This window comes from Scyliorhinus torazame, chromosome 3, assembly GCF_047496885.1.
Source record: "Scyliorhinus torazame isolate Kashiwa2021f chromosome 3, sScyTor2.1, whole genome shotgun sequence".
Classification (NCBI taxonomy): Eukaryota; Metazoa; Chordata; class Chondrichthyes; order Carcharhiniformes; family Scyliorhinidae; genus Scyliorhinus; species Scyliorhinus torazame.
The window spans coordinates 61,991,745-62,016,777 of record NC_092709.1 but is presented as its reverse complement, the minus strand read 5'-3'; the positions used below and the strand labels follow the sequence as shown (position 1 = coordinate 62,016,777).

The following is a 25,033-nucleotide window of genomic DNA, read 5'->3' as shown; positions in this document are numbered from 1 at the left end:
CCTCCAATCAAGACTTGTCATAGCATAAAATGGCATTGAGGCTGTTGGAGTCAGCAAGCATGTGTTCCCCACTGACCCTTCGCTCCCCTGCCATCCTAAACAGTCGGGCTATAGTTTTAACAGGGATGCAAAGTGGACAATATTGTGTCAGTGGCTCGTTAAGCACCTTGCCCAATTTTCCTTTACATTTTTACACTTTCCCCTTTCATTGTGTTCTTTCTTGTATCTGATGCACCGTCATCATTCCACCATGGCATCTATTCCATTTTGGAAGTTGGTCTTTCTGTGCATGTCCTAAAGGCATTACTATATGCCCTGCATTAGTCCATAAGACCTAGGAGCAGAAGTAGGCCACTCTGCCCATCATGACTGCTCAATGCCATTCAATGAGACCATAGCAGATCTGATATAATCCTCATCTCCACTTTCCCACCTTATCCCCATAGCCTTGATTCCCTTATGGATTAAAAATCTGTCTATCTCAGCCTTGAACATGTTTAACGACCCAGCCTCTACAGCACTCTATGGTAAAGAATTCCACAGAATCACTACCCTCTGAGAGAAGAAATTCCTCCTCATCTCTGTCTTAAATAGGCAACACCTTACTGTTTGATTATGTCCTCTGGTCTTAGATTCTTCCACAAGAGGAAACAGACTCTCAGCATCGACCCTGCCAAGCCCCCTGAGAATCCTATATGTCTCAATAAGATCACCTCCCATTCTTCTCAGCTATCTGTTTCACATTCCTCCTTTGATTTAGACCACCTAGAGAATCAAGATACCGGAATTAAATCTAGAAATTTAAAAGTGAGACTTGGGTAACTCCCCATTGTTCGTTTAGTGTATGGTGTTTCATAAATCCTCTCCATCTCAATATTTTCAGCAGGGTATGTTAACCTGTCTGATATAGATACATTATTGTCTGCTAAAAATACTATCTAATCTAGATGTAATATTATATTAAACTCCTTTATTCCTCAGACAGTGTCATGATGCAAAGGTACCCTTGTCTCAATGTCATCACCATGTCTCCTTCTTCATTCCACAATTTCTTTAGTATTGTCACTCGATAAGAGCCTACTGCCACTGCTCCTGGTATTTTACCAGCAGCAAGGGGTTTCCCATGTCTCTTGGCAAGGCTACAAGGTAAACCCTGGCAACCTGGCTGAGGGCTGGGATAGGGTATGCTCCCTCCTTTTGGGCACCCAGTGCCCTATGGAGGATCCTCTCAGCTGCCAGGGCCACAGCCGCATCTACCACCTCAGCCTCTTATACTACCTCAGCTTCCCAATTTCCACCCATTTCCCCATTAATCAGACCTTCCTGACTGGCACTTGTGAAGCGACCCTAGTTATCCTGTCTCCATCAGTGTTCCTCATTAGGGACTGACTGTAACCCCAGCAGTGGTCACCTCTCCTGCTGACACTGTTGGGACTGGAGAGCTGCTAGCCATCTGATTGTTTGGAGATGGAATATACTCCCACTTGGGGACAGAAGCCACCAACTCAAGTGATCACCTACCTGATGACAGTAAATTCTGCTGGACCATCACTAACCACCTCCGTGTAAAATCCAAATCAATACTTCAACAATAAAACTTCCTCCTAATACCTAAATAGCTTTACTACTGCAATGTTGAACCAATGGTGAACTAAGACAACACGATCAGCAACAAAGAGAAGACATCAGCCCTGGCCCATTTGAGGTTGCAGAACTAAACCAGGTCCTACGGGGCTTGAAGTGTGACAAGGCAACAGGATATGACAATATTACGCCAGAATTTATGAAACACCTGGGGACCCGGGCTCTGGACTGGCTGACCCGGTTTTACATGATGGTCATAAATTCCAACATCCCAAAGAAATGGTGGACAGCAAAAGTCATCGCCAACCGAAACCTGGAAAACATCCCATAATTACAGCAAGCTACCGTCCAACCTCTTTCCTGTCGGTCCCATATAAAATATTTGAACGTCTCATCCTTCAGCATATATCCCCAATCATAGAAAAAAACTTATTGTCGACCAAACTGGTTTCCACAAGGTCCTCAGCACAGTGGAACAGGAACTGGCCCTTAGCACCTATATTAAAGACGGCTTTCAAAAAAACTTAAAGATAGGGCAGCACAGTGGCACAGTGGTTAGCATTGCTGCCTACGGCGCTGAGGACCTGGGTTCGAATCCCGGCCCTGGGTCACTGTCCGTGTGGAGTTTGCATGTTCTCCCCTTAATTGGAAAAGATAATTGGGTACTCTAAATATATATTTTTTTAAACTTAAAGACAGGTGCTGTGATCCTCGACCTCACAGCTGCCTACGACACCATTTGGCACACTGGCCCCTTCCTGAAGCTATCATAGGCCCTCCCTCCCAGGTAAAGGATTGGAACACTGTTGAACAATCGAAGATTCAGAGTTCACCTTGGACAGGCAAAAAGTACATGGAAAAGACAAACTAATGGACTCCCCCAAGGCTCGGTACTGGCTCCAACCCTGTTCAACTTTTACACAAATGGTCTTCTGAATACAACACCCGAAAATTCATATATACCAACAACACCTGCTTCGCAACTCAAGCCCTGACTTCGACCAGACCCTAAATGAGAACTTGTCAAAACTTGAATAATACTGCAACACATGGTGACTCAAGCCAGCCCTGCAAATACAGTATTCAGCTTCTTACATCTTTACAATGCAAAAGCCAATTGTTATCAGGGTATCACCATTGGCTTTGATTCTCTCTCTTTGTGGCTACAGCAAAGAAGATAACAAAAGAGAAACTGATGACGAGATCTGGACCGTAAAAAACAAAGAGTGAAAAGCAACTTTATTTGACGATTTTGTGAGCCAGAAGAAGGAAGGATCGATATAGATCCAGGCCCATACACCATCGGGAGTGAGGTCAGGAGAAATACTGGCGACTTCCAAGATGAAATCATCATTGTGGCAAGTGAAAACAACTCAAGTAAATACTTGGACACCGTACAGTTTGAGGCGGGGCGTTGGTGAATTATCCGGTCAATTGCAACAGCCACTAGTTCAAGTAAAAGGGTTTTTGTAAAAAGCTATCGAACAACTGCGAATTACTGGGGGCTTAATTCAAATGGAGGATCAAAGTTTTCAGTACACTTGCAGTTGTAGTGGGTATAGCTGGGAAGATCACGCATGAAGCATGAAATGGGCCGCGGGAATGCAAACCTACGGGACTACCGACTCTGCAACCTACTGCTCGGGAATCGATAGCGAGGCACTGAAACAACTATTCTGCTTGTGCACTGCGCGTTTGTCTGCTTTAAACTGAGAGAACATAAATGACAGGGAAGACAGGCTGAAGGCTGAGTAGCACAGATCAAGGAGTTGCAATCCAAAAATGGCGGGAAGAAAAGGCGCCATGAATGTATGATGAGGAGGGAGAGACATGGCACTCTTATGGGGAAAGGTTCCAATCATTCCTTCAAGTTAATCAGATCCCAGCAGACTTGCATACTGAAACCTTTCTCAGCTCAGCTGGCAGGAAAACATTCTTGTTGCTACAGAATTTAGCACACCCTGGAGACAAGTCATATGATGAGTTAATGACCGTCTTGCAAGAACATTTTTCTCCCTGTCCACTTGTGCACAGGAGGAAAGGGAAAACATTTCAGTTTGTTGCATCACTGTGAAAGCTAACAAAGTGTGTGAATTTGGCCAGGCTTTGGATGATACACTTCACAACCGATTAGCTTGTGGCTTCAGGAATGAAGCCATCCAAAGAAAATTGTTGACTGAACGTTCATTAACTCTAAAATCTACTGTAGAACTCGCAACATCTATGGAATTTGCTGTAAAAGAAGCTTTGCTCTTTGGTGTTCACGCTGAAGTCCATAAGGTGGAGCCTGTGAGAAGCAGTTCCACCAAGAACCTATCATGTCATCGTTGCAACCAAACGCAGATTACTGGACCAGGGAGAACAAATGCGAAATTTGTGGTCAAGTTGGTTACATTGCCAAGGCATGTCGGTCACCCCAACCTTCATCAGCACAAAAGAAGTGTACCAAGAAAACTACTGCAAAGTCTAAAGGGGGAGTTTACCAGTTAAGTGTTCCAACCCAAGACTCAACAAGTACCAAAGTGTCAAGCCAGTTTAAAGAATTTAAGCTCAGAGTTCCAGTAGTTGAAGGAGACCAGCAACAATTTTGGGTCTATCCAAAATCAAATGCAAACACTAGTAAGATGGAAGTGGATATGGGCACTGCAGTATCCCTTATAACTAAATTGATATACCATCACAAATTGAAGCACCTGCCAGTACAACCATCTGATGTGGTCTTGAGGACATATACCGAGGAGGTCATGCTGCTGAAGGGCTTCATCAAGTTGACTGTGGAGGTTAATGAGCAGAAAGTGGAGTTGCCTCTTCACAATGTTCAAGGAAACATTCCAGCATTGTTTGGGAGATCTTGGTTAAGGAAGATGAAGCTAAACTGGGCCATCGTGAACCAACTTGTTAATTCTACGAAGGGTCTTCAACCACTTCTGAGAAAGTATCCGAACGTATTCGAGGTATTACTTGGATCCATGATTGGGGTCAAAGTAAAAGTCAAGATAAAGACAGTCAGCGTGCCTAAGTGTTTGAAAGCACGTACCATACCATATGCTATTCGACCTAAACTGGAAGAACTCCAGAGGCTACTGAAGACAGGAGACATTGACCCTGTTACCACCAGTGATTGGGGAACCCCAATTGTCCCGGTCTTAAAGAAGGATGGTCCAGTACAAATTGCGGAGATTTCAAAATGGCTATCTACCCTGTATTATGTGCTGATCAGTACTCTCTACCACTTATTGAAGAACTTTTTGCAAACCTCTCGGGTGGCAAAAAATGTAGCAAAATTGATTCCTCGCAAACATATCTGCTAATGAACGTAGCTATTGAGTCTCAATCGTTACTGACCATAGTAACACACAAGGGTCTATTTCGGTATCATAAGTTTCATTTAGGATAACATCAGCATCGCTCTCTTCCAACAATCTATGGATCAGATCTTGAGTGGGCTAAGGCGTGTGCAATGCTACCTGGACGACATTTAGATTACAGCTTCGAACAATATAGAGCATGTAAAGAAACTAGAAGCTACTCTTGCAAGGCTGCAACTACACAATCTCAGAGTTAAGAAAGAGAAGTGCAAATTTTTAAACCTTCTATTCACTATCTTGGACACATCATTGACCAAACCAGCCTTCACAAAGAACCTAAGAAGATGTCAGAGAGCCTGGATGCTCCACACCACAGAACTTGACTCAGCTAAGGTTGTTTCTAGGATTATAAAATTATTATGGAAAGTCTGTACCCCATTTAGCAATAAGGCCTTTACACACGTTTCTCTAACAAATAAGCTTGATTTTAGATGAAAGATTGTGAGGATGCTTACCAAAATGTCAAAACAAATTACAGGAATCTGAGTTATTGGTCCATTTTAACCCAAAGCTGAAGCAGTAGCTTGCTTGCGATGCATCGCTTGTGGGGTTGGAGCAGTTGTCTCGCATATACTGCCTTCAGCTGAAGAGCAACCAATAACATTTGTTTCCAGGACTTTGACTAGCACTGAGCCCAACTATGCTCAACTTGAGAAAGAAGCTCTCAGTATTAATTTTGGTATTCAAAGGTTCCACCATTATTCATTTGGCTGTCAATTTACTCTATTGACTGCCCATCGTCACTTAACAACAATTTCTGGGCTGCATAAGGGGAACCCTTCACTCTCTGATAGTCAATTATAACATTGGGCATTACTCTTGTTGGCACACCATTATGTTATTGAATATCATAGGTCTGAACAACATGTGAATGTGGACACCTGGTCGAGACTGCTGCTGCAAGATCAACAAGACCAAATAGATAAGTATGGAATCTGATGAACACTTCAACGACATTTTCTATTTGTCTCATGTGGAAAATGTTCTGGTAACATCTTCCCAGGTGTGAACATTTACCCAAATAGATCTGGAGATATGGAAGGTGTTGGATATGATTCAAAAAGGCACTCTAATACAAGAGCACAGAAAGAATTCAGATCATAAACCATTTCTTACCAGGCATTTTGAGTTTACAGTACAAAATGGAGTATTGCTTTGGGGTATTAGGAGATCTAATAGAAACTTACAAGATAATGAATGGCTTAGATAGGGTGGATTTAGGGAAGTTGTTTCCATTAGCAGGGGAGACTAGGACCCAGGGGCACAGCCTTAGAATAAAAGGGAGTCACTTTAGAACAGAGATGAGGAGAAATTTCTTCAGCCAGAGAGTGGGGTCTGTGGAATTCATTGCCACAGAGGGCGGTGGAGGCCGGGACGTTGAGTGTCTTTAAGACAGAAGTTGATAAATTCTTGATTTCTCGAGGAATTAAGGGCTATGGAGAGAGCGGGTAAATGGAGTTGAAATCAGCCATGATTGAATGGTGGAGTGGACTCGATGGGCCGAATGGCCTTACTTCCGCTCCTATGTCTTATGGTCTTATTAGAGTAATAATTCCATCTTGCCTACAAAGTAGAATCCTGGAACAGCTACACAAGGGCCTTCCTGATGTAGTTAGAATGAAGGAGTTGGCGAGACCACTTCTGGTGGTCCAGGTTGGATGCTCATATAGAGGAGAAGGTAGGCTTCTGCCAATCCTGTGTTGAGAAATGTATCTCCACTACAACCTTTGCATCCATGGGAATACTAGGCCATGGCAAAGAATCCATGTTGATTATGCAGGACCAGTCGAAGGATACACATTTTTGGTTATGGTTGACGCACATTTGAATTGCCATCATGAAATTGACAACTATGGAAGAGGCCATAGAAAGGCAAGATTCAGGTGATCTGAATAACTTGTGAGTGATAACGGTATTCGGTTCAATTCATCCAAATTTGAGGACTACCTAAGGGGTGTGGCATCCGGCATATAAAATCTGCACCTCACCATCCAGCTGACAACAGTTTCGCCAAATGCTTTGTACAATCACTGAAACATGCAGTGAAGGTTTCACGGGATAAAGGCTCCCTTCCTAAACTTGTCAATAGTTTTTCAATGGTATATAGAAACATTGCTCATTCAACAACACAAAGCTCACAGGCTATACTGAAGTGCAAAAGGAAACTACATACACAATTCAACCTTTTGACTCCCTCTTCAACTTCAGAGATAGTCAGGCACCAACATCACACGCAAGTGGCTAGAAGGGAACAACATTTAAAAAGCAGAGTCTTTGACCATGGGGAGCGTGTTCTTGCAAGAAATTACACCTCGGGCGTAAAATGAACTCCAGCAATTGCATTAGCCGAAATGGGTCTGATATCATACATTGTGCAAGCTGATCTGACCAATTATTGTAGTAGAGAGAGTAGTGAGAGTACAGAATCTATACCAAATGTTTAACCACAGAGAGTATGGACAGGGACATGCCAGACTTGAGGACTACAACTGTTGAAATTACAGAATCTGTTACAACAGAATCGTTCGCACAACCAGAGACAGCTTCTGAGTTGGGTTCGCCACATATAACACCACCCTGTTTACAGGAAGACACTCCCAATAGCCAAGTTCATGAACGTTGAGTTCTGCCAAAACCAGGCAGACATCCAGCCAAGGGACTGTCTTACTAATGTATATTTGTATGCGTAACATAACAATGATAGTTATGGCATAATGTGTTGGGTTTCTGTGAATGTGTTTGATGAAGTAAAAATGGCAGAGACACTAAACAAGTAAAGAGAGAGGGGAGGGATGTATCAGAGTGACACCATTGGCTGGTGTCATGGCATGTGTTATACAATGATGTTTTCAGAGCGTTTTGCGGGTTTTGTGGAGTTCACCATTGTACCCTGTTTGAGCAGCATCTTGTAAATAAACCCCTTGTACTATGTTATATGAACTCTACATGTGCCACCTCTGATTCTTTCTCTTTGCAGCAACAACCAAGAACATAACCCAATAAAGAGCTTAACATCCCAATGAATGGCTACAAGCTAAAGCACCACCCAACTCCAACATACCTCGGAGTGACCTTAGATAGGACAATGACCTTCCGGGAACATCTAAAAACAACTGCAGCCAAGGTCAACCTGATTGCCAAACTAGCCGGCTCAACGTGCTACCACCACCCTCCGAACCTCAGCACTCGCTCTCTCACAATCAGTACAAAATTACAAAACACTGCAACCCTCTTTTATCAAGTTCATCATCACACACACACACACAGAGTTTACACCCAGCTGAATGCTACCATGCATATCATTACTGGAACACTACTCTCAATACCACTCCCTTGGCTCCCTATCCTGGCAAACATCACTTCTCCACATATCCACCAACTTGCAAAACCCCACAAAATGATAGGAAAAGTTTGCAATGTCCCCCACCTGCCACTCCATGCTGATCTATTCAGCCCACCCAATGCATGGCTCCCATCAAGAAGGCTGATCTGGAAAAACCCTCCCTCACAGCACTTCAACGCAAATTCTCCTGGACAAATGAATGGGAATCATTGGACATGCCAAACCTGTCTCCAACCAACCCAACAGCTGCTTGGTTTCAGCCTTCCAAGGAAAGAGTGGCCCACCTTTAACAGGTTCAGGACAAAAGCCACAGATGGGGCATTAGTGCCAGCCCCCTATGTACCTGTGGGAGAAAGTAAATTATGCATGACACCATAGAAGAATGTCCAATCCACAGCAGAGGTCTATCCACGCTCAATACAGCAGGACCAGAAGGAACTGCTTGGTTTAGGAACTTTGCACTCTCTAAATAAAATAAATACTGCAATGTTATGCTGCAATCATATTGATACCACTATTTACTCGGATAGATTTGACATCAATAAAAAGTTTGATTTTGTTCTTCATTTGCTTTACACGGTTGCACAAAGTCAAATGTAAGTTGTGTTGCACAACCAAAACTCCCATGTTTAGACTGTGCTCTGTGCACATACCTGGACCATAATAAGATCAGCTAGGAAGCAGTTCTGGCTTGATTGCTTGGACAAATTGCAGAGATCTGCTCACTACTCATTTTCAATGTATTGAAAGTGCAGGGTTTGTGTACATCCCTCATAAAAGTAATAATATTCTATCCAAAACTTTTGTTATTTCTCTGTGTTTTGGTTACTGCAAATTAATACGCAATATAGCCATTTTCATTGTCATATAGTCATTGGTCTTAGTTGGCAGGTAGATTGTTGTAATGAATGCATTTTACTGATTGGCTGGGTTCTGAACCACCATGATGGTAGAATCCAGGTTGTGACGGTGATACTGGTTTGTATTATTGGTGCCCAATAGCGCTGACTAGGTGGTGCGATTTAACTACTGTTGTGTGTAGTTGCTAAAGTACATTATGAACAGGGCAGATTTCAAAGAATTTCTCCCAATTTAGACTCAAGCTATACATAATTTTCTTAGTTTAGGATACGTTCTGCATAAGTTCCAAGGCAGTCCTTGGCCACATGGGCGACTTTACAAGTGCAACTTAATATTAGGCTCCGATTATACTGCAGTTGATGTAAGGTAAAGCTGGTTTGATTTGACGTCCTTGTGGGGCGTTTTAGCACTAGATATATTTTGTATGTGGCTGTGTTTAAATCACGACCTGACATCCCAGTTTGGCTGTCACTTTTGTGTTGATTTCTGCACAAAATCACTTTTTATTAACAATGTCAGTATGTGAGAGACTTATGTTTTAGCACCACAATGCATGGGGTGACAGATCAGGAAAGTTGTCCCAGGGATCTGTAATTTTCCAAGATCTCAAGATGGTAGGTTACAGGTTAATTTGCGCAAGATTCACGGTCTCTCATTTAATCTATGCAGTTTTTATAAAACGGAAGGAAATTATATGTTTGGATATACATTTAAGAACTCATTAAATTTACCTTGAATTCTTTTTCAATATTTGCCAACTTGGCAAGTTCGTTACTAAGTTCCAGCGCAGTATGTACTGGATCCTCACTAGACAAAGACAAATAGGCAGGGCTTGCTAATCCTTTGTACGCATTGATCCTTGATCTGGAATGACTAAATGAATCGTGCTTTTGTTTCTCCGCACATTCATTGCATTTACAGAAATAGTCGTGAGGTTTCTCAATCCGTGCCCCTTTCATCAACAGCATGTGCACCACCTCATATTTCTGGCAGTGGGCAGCCAGAATGATAGGGGTGATATCTGGAGAAAATCTGGTGCCATCTTCATCGTAGGCATAAAAATCATCATCTTGCATCTCTTGTTCACATGGGCTAAGGGTCAGGCGATTACTGGGCTCAAATCCAGAGTGATTCAAAATTGCTTCCACAATTCGTATATACCCCTTACTGATAGCAAGTAATAATGCATCTCCGATTCGAGCCAAATTATCCCTCTTTAGAAGGAGCTCCGTGACTTCCAAATGTTCATTTCCAACCGCTAGCTGAAGGGCATTCTGGCCCATGTAATCAACACAATTAACATTCAGCGACTTGCTCTCCTCCAGCATTCTCCGAACAACAGGTATGTTGCCATATTCAGCTGCATCCAAAAAACGTTCCTCTTCTGGAGTTAGGCTTGTGCCCTTATCATTGAACATGAATGCTGGACCACGGATGGCTTGTCTCCTTCCCTTCTCCCGCAGCACTGTCATTCTCCGCTGCATTGCAGATGCGTTACTTATACTTTGCCTGAGAGAGAGCACAGTAAACTAAGGTGAGAGGTGAAACATTTCTGCAGTCATCACATTCAGAGCTACTGAAATAAATTTATATTAGTTTTTAACTTTTCCCAAGGACCCAACTAAAGCCTACTTTTGCTGGTATGCTGGTAGTAATGATGGTTTTCTTATGCTGTTTACTTTAATGAAGTCGAAAGAAACTGGGCGCGATTCTCCGCTCCCGTGCCGGTTGGGAGAATCGCCTGGGTCGCCAAATTTTCCCGCGACGCCGGTCTGACGCCCTCCCGCGATTCTCCCAAGCGGCGGGAACGGCCCTGTCGAGTTCCGCGCGGCGCAAGCTGGAGAACCGCCCGAGACCCAAAATGGCGATTCTCCAGCACCCCTGCTATTCTCAGGCCCAGATGGACCGAGCGGCCTGCCCAAAATGGCGGGTTCCCCCCCGGCGCCGTCCACACCTGGTCGCTGCCGGCGGGAACAGCTCGGGAACGCTGGGGGAGCGGCCTGCAGGGGGGGGAGGGGGGATCCTGCACCAGGGGGGCCTCAAATGGGGTCTGGCCCGCGATCGGTGCCCACCGATCGTCGGGCCGGCCTCTCTGAAGGAGGACCTCCTTTCTTCCGCAGCCCCGCAAGATCCGTCTGACATCTTCTTGCGGGGCGGACTCGGAGAGGACGGCAACCACGCGCATGCGCGGGTAGCGCCAGTTATGCGCCGCCGGCCGCGTCATGTATGCGGCGCCGCCTTTATGCGGCGGCACGGCCTGGCGCGTGTAAATTACGCGGCGCCGCTCCTAGCTCATTATCGGGCCCTGAATCGGTCGGGATAGGGGCCGTTTCGCGCCGTCGTGAACCTCGACGGCGTTCACGACGGCGCAAACACTCTGCCTCCATTTCAGAGAATGCCGCCCACTATTTCTGGAGATATAAGAGTGGATGGGAGAAGTTTAATCCATCTGACAGGTGGGCCAGTAACTGGAGAACTCAAATTGACAATAATTGACAAAGCCAGGCAAAAAGAGGGAGCATCTTTTATACAGTTAGTCTTTATGATCTGGAATTGAGAGTCTCAAAAGGGTGGCGCAAGCAGATTCAATCAGAACTTTCAAAGGGAGCTGGATATATACCTAAAAGTATGTAGTGTTATGGGGAAAGGGCAGTGAAGTGGGATTTATCAGATTGCTCTGTGAAAGAGCTAGCATGGGAAAGATGGGCTGAATGCCTCTTTCTGTGCTGTATGATTCTTTGATTCTAGTCAGGTGTTTTCTTCCAGCGCACTAAGAACAACTTGCACTTACAGAGCATGGCAAAGTTTAACATGGTACTTCATGGGAGATGGGGAGTTCCTATTGCTGTCCATTGCTCTAGATTGGGTAAATATATTTGAGTTCACTTTACTAATTATGTAAGGTCTTTTCATCTGAAGGTCTTCGGGTAATTAAAGTTGGTGCGAAGCAACTTCAGTTATAATTATGTGAGATTGTTTTATTATTCTGGAATATATATATGTTACATCTAAATAAGTAATGGCCTTACTTTAGTAGCAATCTTGTTTGTGCTGAAATGAATTAGTTCTTTGCATCACATGACAATACAAAATTGGGCCTCATGCCTTATTACCAGCTAGCCAGTGTATTGTAGCTCTTGCAGGCCATTCAATGGTAAAGCGGAAAGGAAGATCGGGTTTCTGCAATGCCAACAATGGTCTTCAGGTAAGTGACTATATTTGAGCTTCACCAATATGGTGGAGTTACGGGGATAGGGTGGCAAATTCCCAGTTCATAATGATATGCATTTCCTGCTCATTATTTTTGAAGCTTAGGAGGCCATTTAGCATCTGAAAACTGGGTGCGGTACAACTAGATTCCTAGGCGCGGTAGCACGGTGGTAAGCAGTGTTTCTTCACAGCACCAGGGACCTGGTTCAATTCCAGCCTTGGGTCACTGTCTGTGTGGAGTTTGCACATTCTCCCCATGTCTGCATGGGTTTCATAGACATAGAATTTACATAGAAGTTTCCTGTGGGTGCTCCGGTTTCCGCCCACAGTCCAAAGATGTGTAGGTTAGGTGGATTGGCCATGCTAAATTACCCTTAGTGTCCAAAAGGTTAGGTGGGGTTACGGGGTCAGATTTGATGGGCCGAATGGCCTCCTTCTGAACTATAGAGATTCTATGATTTACAGTATCTATTTTGGTCTTAATACCCCTCCTAATACCATTCTGTAATATTTTTATGCCTTAACATTATTCTTCAACAATTTTTAATTCTCAATGGCATTCTTTTTCACCTGAAATAACCAGATATGTTCTGATTCAGCTACAATTTGCTCATAAAGCACACAAGAGAACAGAGGATGCTCCTTTTCCCTAGTGAACCTGATAACTAATCACCTCCAACAGCCTGCATGGTGGTGGGTGGACAGGCAGTTAGAATGGGGGGGGTGCCCCGATACCGGCGAAGATGGGGAAAGGGGGGGGGGGGGCACGGGTAACGCTGATGCCTGCGTGGTTTGGGCTGGGGTCAACCCAACTATTGCGTGTTGGGGGAAGGTTGGCCCTCTGTACTGTAGGGTTGGAGGTGTTCTCCTTGTCTGCCGTGGGTCACAATGTCCTGTGGGTGTTTGGGGGGGGGGGCTATTAATTTTACTAGGGGATTGGGGCACCCTGCCAGTGAGTTTAGTCCCCCCCCCCCCCCCCCCCCCCCCCGCCACCCACCCCCCCAGCTGACTGTGTGATCCTCTCCAGCACTTTGAAATTGCAGAATGTCTTTTGATCTGGCTAGAAAAGACAGCTGTGAAACCAGCAGTTTTACACTGCTGCACGATCTACAGCCTGCTCAGGGTGGCGGAATATTCCGGTTGGATGCTGGTGCATGGGTTTCCCGCCTCCATCATTGAAAAACACGTGGCAGTTTGGTCAGTAAATCCCACCCTGCTTTTCTCGCCTGACCCAACACTCTGCAATTTTTGGAAAATTCCACCCAAGGGGATGGTCTAATGGAAAAGTTTCTATGGGAAACATCTGCCAGATGTTTACGCCAGCAGATATTCCCGGTGCACAGCTTTCCTGGCGATGAGGGTGCAGTCAATGGGACATCCCGTTGACAACGGCAACACCAGTAGATCCTGCTGGTGGGCCGACTCTGCCGCCAAAAGACACGAGGCAGGTTGGTGGGTAAATCCTGCCCTAAGTGTCATTTGTGGCAGGTTTTGTCGGAGAATTCTCCACTGCTATCAAACCACATTCAGTCATTTTTACGGGATATGGGGAGCTTCTCACCAGTTTAACCCACACTGAGAGTGGGATTTACCCTTTTCAGAACTTCCCATGCCCCCTTTCGGGCCCCTCCCTTCCAGGACCCGCACTCTCACCCCCCCGCCCCCCACCAACCTTCTAGCAGCTCAATCATACCTGCCGTGCACCCCCACCCTTCATACCTTCTTCCACCCTCCTTTCATGTGCATGGCCCACCTGAGGCCCTGACATTTTTGGCAGTGCCATTCTGGCACCTGGGAAACCTTTCACTGCCGCCCTAGCACCCTGGGAGTGCTCCTGCTGGCTTTGCGGTACCACCTGGACACCTTGGTAGTGCCAGGATGCATTGCCATGGTTCCAGCCAGGCTGTTCCAAGGTGCCCGCGTTCCAAGGGGAGGGCCAGTGGACCTCCCTGCGCTATCCCTGGTCACCCAGGCCTCTGATGGCCCGGGTGACCCCCCCAGGTGCCTTTCCGCCTGGTCCACATTTGAGTGGACCAGTACTGAATGGTGCCCAGCTGTGGATTCCCTGGGGAGGCCACTAGATCTCGGGTGAGTAGGCCTTAGTAGGTTTAAAACCTACTTAAGCGAGTCCATTGTGGGCGGGAGTTTGGTTGTGTTGCCTTATGGGACTTGGGTTGATCCCACGAGGCGTAGTGCCAGCTGGAAGCCTTCAGGGGGCCTCACCCGGCATCTACTGGCCATATCGCACTCCCGGTTGGGCGCGACGCGGCCGGTACATTGCACCCTTAATGGCAGAGTGCACTGTGGTATGTTTGTATGGTATGGATGTATGTTACATATGCAAAAATGTCTGAATGTGGGTATGCATGAAATGTTTACTGTTTTTAACTAATGACTATATGATTATCTGTTCTACTGGAAGTGAAGCCAAAGACAAATTTCCGCTTTTGCTTGGACAATAAAGCTCTATTCTACAATGGCCTTTAATGGACTGCCATTTGGCAGTGAATGGCCTAAGTTAGATTGTTGTGCTTCTTAATCCTGCAGTGGTTAATATGCAAAACAATTTTCTAGAAAACATTCACAATATGCGACAGCAAACAGCAAATCAGGAGTAGATAATTAAAAATTAAAATTGCTTGTTGATTTCTGAAGGAACATCAACCTAATCTATTTCTCCATTTATTTATATCCAGCAGGAAAAAAGCTATAAACAGGAATAAATTTAAAATTATCTAAGCTAGCAACACTAACACTGACCTAAATATGAGCTGTATCTTTATGGTGAATATTTGTATGTGAGGTTTCATAAACTGGTTACCTTTTAAACTGTCTCTTTTAATTCAAGATAAAATTGAGCAATGGATAGGGGCATGATGAGATACACTGAGGGACATGATGCAGTCACAGAGGGACATGTCCGAGGTAATGAGGGACATGGCTCACTCACTGAGGATCATGTCCCAGTCACAGAGCATCATGGCCGAGGGCATCAACACCATGGTTCAGACGATGGCAAGCCTCCAGGACTGGTAGCGCCAGCTGACATTGAGTCCATTCCAGCTGTCCCTCCATCCCATGGAATAGTAGCCTGGGCCAACGAGCAGCCCAAGGGAGGAGGAAGTGATGGGGCCCATCCTGGGGCTTCCGCCAGGCTGGAACACTCCAGCCCTTCTGAATCCCTCCCCCCCTGACACTGGCGCATCTGATGGGCAGCAGCAGAACAGGGTGAGCAGGGTGAGCAGAAAGTCAGTCGGGTCCATCCAGGTCCAGGCACTCTAGAGGATGCCTGCCCAGGGCATCACAGGCCAGAGGGCGAGACAAGCAGCAGACCGCCTCTACTCCTGTTGAGCTATCTGAAGGAACACCTAGCAGGAGCAGCAGGCCACAGGAGCGCAGAAAGTTCAACAACACCTAAATTGGCACAGATGTAGTTGCACATAATTAGCCAGGGGAAGGAGACACTAACTAATTATTAAACACACTTGCACTGCCAGTCCAAGCTGCCACTCACTGTTTCTCCACTGGTGGGAGGGTTGGGCTGGGGCTGGATTTTGGGTTAGGGCGAGAGAAAGGGAGTCCTCATCGAACAAGCAGGGATCATCCAGGTGGACAATAGTATATTATCTAAAAGGCAGGAGGCAGACTTTCTCAATAAGGAACGCTAGAGTTCATCTCATAGTAAGTCGTCGTCAATCTCCATCCTGCAGGCAAGGCCCACTGATACTGCCGACCCAGGCCCAACACCCTGGTGTGATGGTGAAATGGCCTTTTGGGGTGGGGGGAACAAGGTTAAATGGAACGAGGGATCACACGGAGACGTGAAAGTGCGGTGAAAGGGTAAGGGACAGGTGGAGTGAAAGGGTGACGGGAAGGTGGGGTGAAAGGTTAAGGGGCAGGTGGGGGTGATGCACAATCAATTACACTCAAGACAAAGTGATTTCATAACTGAAGGCTTTAATCTACCAGAACCTGTTCCCCAGCAGCTTCGATACAGAAAGTGAAGGCTGCTGGGACGGCACCATCTCTTATACTCCGCCTTCAGGGCGGAGCTACATAATACAGCCAATGGTAGACTCCTGGGTGTAACCAATGGTCATCAGCCTCTCAGGTACCGCAATACCTGGTACTACCACATTCACCCCCTGTTAAAAAAGAGTCCGGCGGGGGTGGTGGTCAGTGGTAACAATCGCCTTTAACATGGTATGACCAGGCATGGAGGTACCGTGCTGTCGAGGATATTTACAAAGTTCACAGTTAGAGTCACAGCGAAGCAATCAGTCGATCGGGTGGCCTGGGCATCCTTCTGGATCATCTGGGCTTCGGTGGTGATTCTGGTGGGGGTCCTGGTAGTTGCGACTCCGGGAGTGTGGTTTCGTCCTCCCTGGCAGCTTCGTCACCCCTAGGCAGCGCTGTTAGGGCAGCAGGTGGACCCTCTCGACCAACGGGTCCGACTTGTGCGCCCGCAGGTGCTTCCGAAGCAGGATGGGTCCGGGTGTCGCTAGCCAGGTTGGGAGCGAGGTCCCGAAGGAGGACTTCCTGGGGAAAACAAGGAGACGTTCATGGAGTGTCTGATTTGTGGTTGTACAGAGCAGCGACCGGATGGCGTGGAGGGCCATCGGGAGGACTTCTTGCCAGCGGGAGACTGGGAGATCCCTGGACCGTAGGGCCAGTAGAACAGTCTTCCAGACAGTTCCGTTCTCCCTCTCTACCTGCCCGTTTCCCCGGGGGTTGTAACTGGTCGTCCTGCTCGAGGCGATGCCCTTGCTGAGCAGGAATTGATGCAGTTCGTCGCTCATAAAGGAGGACCCCCTATCACTATGTATGTACGCGGGGAAACCGAACAGTGTAAAGATACCCTGGAGGGCCTTGATGACGGTGGTTGTGGTCATGTCTGGGCAGGGGATGGCGAAAGGGAACCGGGAGTACTCGTCAATCATGTTCAGGAAATACGTGTTGCGGTCGGTGGAGGGGAGGGGGCCTTTGAAATCCATGCTGAGGCGTTCAAAGGGACGGGAAGCCTTTATCAGGTGCACCCTCTCTGGCCTGTAGAAGTGCGGTTTGCACTCTGCACAGATTTGGCAGTCCCTGGTGACTGACCTGACCTCCTCGATGGAGTAGGGCAGGATGCGGGTCTTGACAAAATGGAAAAAGCGAGTGACCCCCGGGTGGCAGAGGTCCTCGTGGAAGGATCGGAGGCGGTCCACATGTGCAGTGACACAAGTGCCGTGGGACAGGGCATCAGGAGGCTTGTTTAGCTTCCCCGGACGGTACACAATCTCGTAGTTGAAGTTGGAGAGTTCTATCCTCCACCGCAAGATCTTGTCGTTTTTAATCTTGCCCCGCTGTGCAATGTCGAACATGAAGGCAACCGACCGTTGGTCCGAGAGGAGAGTGAATCTCCTGCCGGCCAGGTAATGCCTCCAATGTCTCACAGCTTCTAATATGGCTTGTGCCTCTTTTTCGACTGAGGAATGGTGAATTCCGGAAGCATGGAGGGTACGGGAGAAGAAAGCCACGGGCCTGCCCGCTTGGTTGAGGGTGGCTGCCAGAGCTACGTCGGACGCATCGCTCTCGACCTGAGAAGGGGAGGGACTCATCGATGGCGCGCATCGTGGCCTTTGCAATGTCTGCTTTTATGCGGCTGAAGGCCTAGCGAGCCTCCGTCGACAGGGGGAAGGTTGTGGACTGGATTAGGGGTCGGGCTTTGTCTGCGTAGTTGGGGACCCACTGTGCATAATAGCTGAAGAACCCGAGGCAGCGCTTCAGGGCCTTGGGGCAGTGAGGGAGGGGGAACTCCATAAGGGGCGCATGCGTTCAGGGTCGGGGCCTATAACTCCACTTCACACTACGTAGCCTAGAATGGCTAGACGGTCGGTGCGGAACACGCATTTATCCTTATTGTATGTCAGATTAAGGATTTTCGCGGTCGAAATTTGCGGAGGTAGGTGTCGTGGTCCTGCTGGTCATGGCCGCAGATGGTGACGTTATCCAGATACGGGAACGTTGCGCGTAAGCCGTATCGGTCAACCATTCGGTCCATCTCTCGCTGGAAGGCCGAGACCCCATTAGTGACACCAAAGGAAACTCTTAAAAATTGATAGAGCCGCCCATCTGCTTCGAAGGCAGTGTACTTGCGGTCACTATTACGGAGGGGTAGCTGGTAGGGGGACTTGAGATCCACCGTGCAGAAGACCTTGTATTGTGCGATCCTGTTTACCAGGTCGGCTATTCAGGGGAGAGGGTACGCGTCCAGCTGCGTAAACCTGTTGATGGTCTGGCTGTAGTCAATGACCATCCTATGCTTTTCCCTGGTCTTTACCACCACTACTTGAGCTCTCCAGGGACTGTTGCTCGCTTCGATGACCCCTTCCCCCAGCAGCCTTTGGACCTCTGACCTGATGAAGGTCCGGTCCTGGGCACTGTACCGCCTGCTCCTGGTGGCGACGGGTTTGCAATCCGGGGTGAGGTTCGCAATCCGGGGTGAGGGATGGCGGGTCGACCTTAAGGGTCGCGAGGCTGCAGACAGTAGGGGGAGGTATAGGGCCGCCGAATTTAAAGGTCAGGCTTTGCAAATGGCATTGGAGGTCCAGCCCCAGGAGGGTACCGCGCAGAGGTGCGGCAGGACATACAGGCGGAAATTGTCGAATTTCCTGCCTTGGACAGTGAGGTTCGCTAGGCAGAACCCCTTTATCTCCACCGAGTGTGACCCGGAGGCCAGGGAGATCCTTTGATTTACAGGGTGGGTTACAAGTGAACAGCGCCTTACCGTGTCAGCGTGAACAAAGCTTTCCATGCTCCCAGAGTCAATCAGGCAAGACGTCTCGTGGCCGTTGATGAAGACCGTCGTTGTAGCTGTTACGAGTGTCCGGGGTCGACTTTGGTCCAGTGTCACCGAGGCCAGATGAAGCAATTGCGAGTTCTGATCGGGCAGCGTGTAGTTGGCTGTGCTGGGGGCCTTGGGCCCCATCCAAGATGGCGTCACCCATGGGTAGCACATGGTGTCCGGGGATGAACAAGATGGTGGCGGCGATAGACAAAATGGCGGCAACTACCCGTCCAGCGAGGTGTCCGGGGGGCAAGATGGCCGCGCCCATGGGTCGCACGTGGCCCTAGGATAGGGGGTTGGCGGTGAGCGCTGGCCGGTCGGAGCCTGAAGGGGGGTTGCCGTGGCGGTCCATAGTCGCTGGAGACCGTGGCCACGGCGCGGGCCTGGCAGACCCCCACAAAGTGGCCCTTCTTGCCGCACCCTTTGCAGGTGACGGTGCAGACCGGGCAGCGCGGACAGGGATGATTGATGATTCGCCTGCCCGCAGAAGAAACAGCGGGGCCCGGCGGCGTTAGCGGGCCGTCTCGTAGCGCAGGCCTGCGGGGTCAGGGGGAAAGTCTGTGGGGCTGCCGCTGCGGGGTGCCACGCTGCCCAGGGGGCCGCCACACGGAGTGGGCGCATAGGAATGCGCGTTTCTGTAGGCAACGTCCATGGACCCTGCCAGGGCCCGTGCCTCTCTAAGTCCGAGAGTGTCCCTTTCTAGGAGTCTTCAGCGGATATCTGGGAAGCTCATACCTGCTACGAAAGCATCCCTGATTAAAAGTTCCGTGTGCTCACTCCCCGAAACTTGCGGGCAGCCACAGTTTCGGCCCAGCACCAGTAGCGCCCGGTAGAAATCTTCCAACGATTCTTCAGGGCTTTGCCGTCTAGTCGAAAGCAGGTGACGAGCGTGGACCTGATTTACAGGGCGGATATAATGTCCTTCTAGCAGTTCGATCACGGCATCATAGTTCGCCGCCTCCTCGATAAGGGGGTAGATCCCAGGGCTGATCCTTGAGCGGAGGAGATGCATTTTCTGTCCCTCTGTGGGGGTGCCTCCGGCCGTCTCGAGGTAGACTTTAAAGCACGCCAGCCAGTGTTTAAAAATTGCAGCTGAATTCTCCGCGTGGGGGCTGAGTTGAAGGCACTCCGGTTTGATTCGGAGATCCATCCTTCCAGCTTAAGTCTAGCAGATTAAATTGATGTGCAATCAATTACACTCAAGACGAAGTGATTTCATAACTGAAGGCTTTATTCTGCTAGAACCTGTCCCCCAGCAGCTTCGGTACAGAAAGTGAAGGCTGCTGGGACGGCACCATCTCTTATCCTCCGCCTTCAGGGCGGAGCTATGTAATACAGCCAATGGTAGACTCCTGGGTCTAACCAATGGTCATTAGCCTCTCAGGTACTGCAATACCTGGTACTACCACAGGGGGAAAAGAGTTGTGGGACAGAAGGGCTTGAGGACAAGTGGGATGAGATGACGAATGGAGCTGCTGGACTATTGGCCGCCTAGTCGGTGAAGTGTGAGTTGATGAGGTTCTCCCTGGTTCGACGGCCCTGTATAGCCCTGTCCCCGCCCGCTGAAGCAGCTCTGGGTTCTCCACAGGCTCCTCCTGGACGCCCACATGGTCCTCCTCATCCGATGAGGCCTGACGTTCCTCCTCCCCACCCCAGTATGTCACCCCGCGGCTGCAATAGGTTGTGCAGCACGCAGCAGGCCACTACAATGCACGAGGCCCTCAGGGGGCTGTACTGGAGATCGCTGCCAAAGTGGTCCTGGCAGCAGAAGTGCATCTTCAGCAGCCCGATTCACCACTCGACAATGCTCCTTTTTGCTGAGATTGCTTCATTGTACCTGGTCTCCATCTCAGTCTGCAACTCCCGCACTGGTGACACCAGCCATGACCTAAGCCAGGAGGCCTTGTCAACTACTAGCCAACCTCTCACCCGAGGGAGGGCCTCCAAGGCTCCGGGAAACTCAGAGTGTCCCAGGATGTATACGTCGGGCACGCTGCCTGGGTAGCGTACACATAAGTGCATAATGTGCAGCTGGTGATGACACACCAACTGTGCATTCAGGGAGTGGAACCCATTCCTTTTTATTTATTTATTTATTTATTTTTTCTTTATTTTTTCAATGAATTTAGAGTACCCAATTCATTTTTTCCAATCAAGGGGCAATTCAGTGTGGCCAATCCACCTAGCCTGCACAGCTTTGGGTTGTGGGGGCGAAACCCACGCAAACACGGGGAGAATGTGCAAACTCCACATGGACTGTGACCCAGAGCCGGGATTCGAACCTGGGATCTCGGCGCCGTGAGGCAACAGGGCTAACCCACTGTGCCACTGTGCTGCCAAGTGGAACCCATTCCTATTGACGAAGGGCACCCACTGTCAATCCAGTGAGAGTGACATGAATGCTATCAATTTCCCCTTGGATCTGGGGCATGCCAGTGATGACAGCAAATTCTGCCGCCCTGGCATCCTGGTGGACCTGGTACAGGTTGAAAGTGATGTAGTATGATGCCTGGGCGCATAGGACATCCAGAACATCACGGATGCACTCCTGTGTGAACGTTTGTAATATCCCGCAGAGATCCCCAATCAAGCCCTGGAGGGACCCAAAGTTATAAAAGTTGAGGGCAGCCGTTAACTTGACAGCTACTATGAACATGTGCCCTCTTCCTACTTGTTGTGGTGCCAAGTCCACCACCACCCGGTACAGGTACCACACAGTCTCCTTAGTTAGGCAGAATCATCATTGTTAGGGTGTTTCCGGCAGCTCCTCGAAGGACCAACGCTGATGATGGACATGGGGCCTGATATGGCACCGCCTTCATTCCCCCTCCTAATCCAGATGGACGAACTGCACTTGAGCCTCACTGGCTGGCCCCAGCTGTTCAGGGGCAGGCTCCTGTCAAGCAGAGTTTTGCCTGATGCCCTCACCATGGTGCAACTGCGATGGCAGTAATGGCCAGGTACACAGCTAGGATTGCTGGCTGTGTTCTGAATTCCATATCTGTGGGTGGGTAGGTGGGGAGGTTGATGGGGCAGGAGAGTCAGGGTGAGAAATAGAGACAGAGAGACAGCAATTCACTTGACCATCCAATCCCCTCAAATCCCATGGTAATCCTGAGTATGACTGCTGAGCTACCCTCACCATTCCCCACCCAGCACAGCGTTAATGAGCTGTTGGCCATGATTGGAATCTTGCATGTTCAATTACACTGCCCCACCTCCCCTATGTATGTCCATGTGACTTCTCCCTTCAGTTCCTGAGTGATGGTAAGCCTGCTGGTATGTTGACAGTGGACACACCAGTGGGGTCCTATGGGTATGAGGCTCATACCTGGCCTATGACTGTCTCTTCTCCACTGTCATGCATGGATATTGAGCCTGGCCTATAACTAGAGTGTCATCAATGATGGACAGACAAGATGAGGCTCTAGACTTGCAGAATTGTAGGAGGGTACAAGTTCTCGCAGAGGCGAGGAAGGATGGCTGATGGATGATTGGCATTGAACATCACGCCGCCTCCTTCCAGACAAGTGGCAACAGTCCCACCAGCAGGGCAAGCCACCGAACCTCATGGCACTTCAACATTAACTTGCAGCCCCGATGACATTCTCCAAAACCCCACCCCACCCCCATCCATGCCTTCTAGATCATGTACTTGACACTGCAGCCCTGTCCCCATCAGTGACTTGCACCTTCCCCTTGATGTGAAAACCCTCTATCCTCACACAAGTGCATGTGTCATTTGTGTGGCATAAACTCTGCTAATCCCCTGTTTTATCTGCTCTGGAGCTGTGCATCTAAGGAGCCCAACGAGATGTCCCAACAGCTGGTGGTCCTGTGATTCATCTTGGCCATGCCCACCTTTTTTCAAAATAAATTTAGAGTACCCAATTCATTTTTTCCAATTAAGGGGCAATTTAGCGTGGCCAATCCACCTACCCTGCACATCTTTGGGTTGTGGGGGCGAAACCCACGCAGACACGGGGAGAATGTGCAAACTCCACATGGACCGTGACCCAGAGGCGGGGTCGAACCTGGGACTTGTGCGTCGTGAGGCACCAGTGATAACCACTGCACCGCCGTGCTGCCCCATGCCATCTTTTTGATTAGAATGTTGATACATGAGGGTTTCCAGATGGGCGGGTATATGGAAATCTACTTGATCAGGAGACCTCAGAGCATTTCAAGGAAACTGACAGCATTCAAAATTTTAAATGATCAGGAGCCCAAAACTAACATCTAAGGAGTGAGTTCCTAGTCTTTCACAGCAGCACTAGGATGTTCCACCACGGCACCCCAATTCCCAGGGGAAACCCCATCCGCCGAGTCCACACCCCTGCCACCAAATCAGTTTCCAATATCACACGCACCCCTCAGAAAGCTTGAAAAAATCAGAAAGGCACTTACCTCCTTATTCTTCCTCCAAGGCCATGGCGCCAGGATCACGTTTTAAAATCCTTTCACCAAATCACGCCAGTATGACTCATGGCTGGTGGGGATGGGACAGAATATTCTGGGTGGATGCTGCATCTGTCTATCAGCCATTAATTGCAATCAAATGAGTGCTAGTTTGTTGTTTGCATGTTCCCGCTGTCGCAGGATGGGAAGCCCGTGATGTCCGGCGGGACGGGACTGGAGACTTGCAATGAGTCTAATGCCTGGCGTAATCCCAATTTTGGGCCCACACACTAACCTCCGCCTGATCGCGAATCCCGATTTTAGCAGGGGGGAGAGTAGAATCCCAGCACGTGTTCAGAGAGAAAGCCCCTGAGAAAGGAACAGCAAAACAGCAACTACTGTGAACAGCAGAAGAAAAGACTGCTTTCTGTAGCCAGAAAGGTAGTAGTATTGAAGAGTAAATTAAGGACACTGAACAATTCGTTCTATGTGGGTGTGGGGAAGGAGTTGCTGGAGTGGACCTTGCTATTGGAAGTGAGTTTTGGGATTCGCCAAAGACAGGGATGGACACTGGGCATTACGACTCAGTGAAACAAGTCTATTAGAAGTTGCGGTTAATTTCTGAGTGGTTCCTGCAAAGGCTACAACATTGCGGAGAGTGTGACATAACATATAAATGTGGCATGGGGTTTTCAGTCATGTTAGGAAGTCAAAGGGTGCCTTTTCTGTAGTTTAGTGAATTAGTTGCCTACTAAGTATTGTTTAGTCGAGGTTGCTTTTAGTGTGTTTGTTACAGTAAAAGCCTTAAAATGTGATTTATTTATTTTTTGTCATGTGATCGTTCAAGTCAGTCACTGAGAATTTAAATTGCTTTTTATAAGTTATCCACCTCTAAAGGGATCATAATATATAAGTGTTTAGGATTCATACACATAATTAGCAACAGAAAACATTGAAGCTCAGGCAGCAAAATTGAAATTACTTTGTTTGGGCACTTTTTTCTTTCATTCCCCTTCCATTTCTTTTTTTTTGCTCTTTCTTGTATTGAAATTCATTTTCTGCCACTCCTGGTTTGATGCTTTACTTCACGTATTTTGTGAACTTGGACAGGAAAATCTGTTTCCATCTCTATAACATGTACTGCTACTAAAGAAATACAGTAGAATTTAAAAGGAAGATGAAATAGCAATAGATATTGATATTCAAACGTCTTCCAGCACTGTCGATTAACCAACTAACTGGTAGCAGAGGTTACAGTTCCTCTACTTTTGTAAATTCGTGATCACCATTGATTTTAAAGGAGGTGGTGCTTTAAAGATTAACTGCTCAAGGTTTTAGAGAGAGAAACAGCAGAGGGGCACACAGAGTTCCAGGAAACTATGATTTGGTGCAAGTAGTGGTGAAAGTCACTTACTTGATAATTTCCTGGGAATTTTATGC

General features: G+C 48.0%; 1 protein-coding gene across 1 annotated transcript in view; it reads right to left on the bottom strand.

Moving 5' to 3' along the window:
• Positions 1-25,033, bottom strand: part of LOC140408472 (short transient receptor potential channel 3-like) — a 234,142-nt gene that overhangs the window by 173,271 nt on the left and 35,838 nt on the right. The window contains exon 2 of the mRNA XM_072495720.1: positions 9,888-10,665. Coding sequence (XP_072351821.1) covers positions 9,888-10,665 — 778 coding nt within the window. The remainder of the gene's footprint in view (positions 1-9,887; positions 10,666-25,033) is intronic.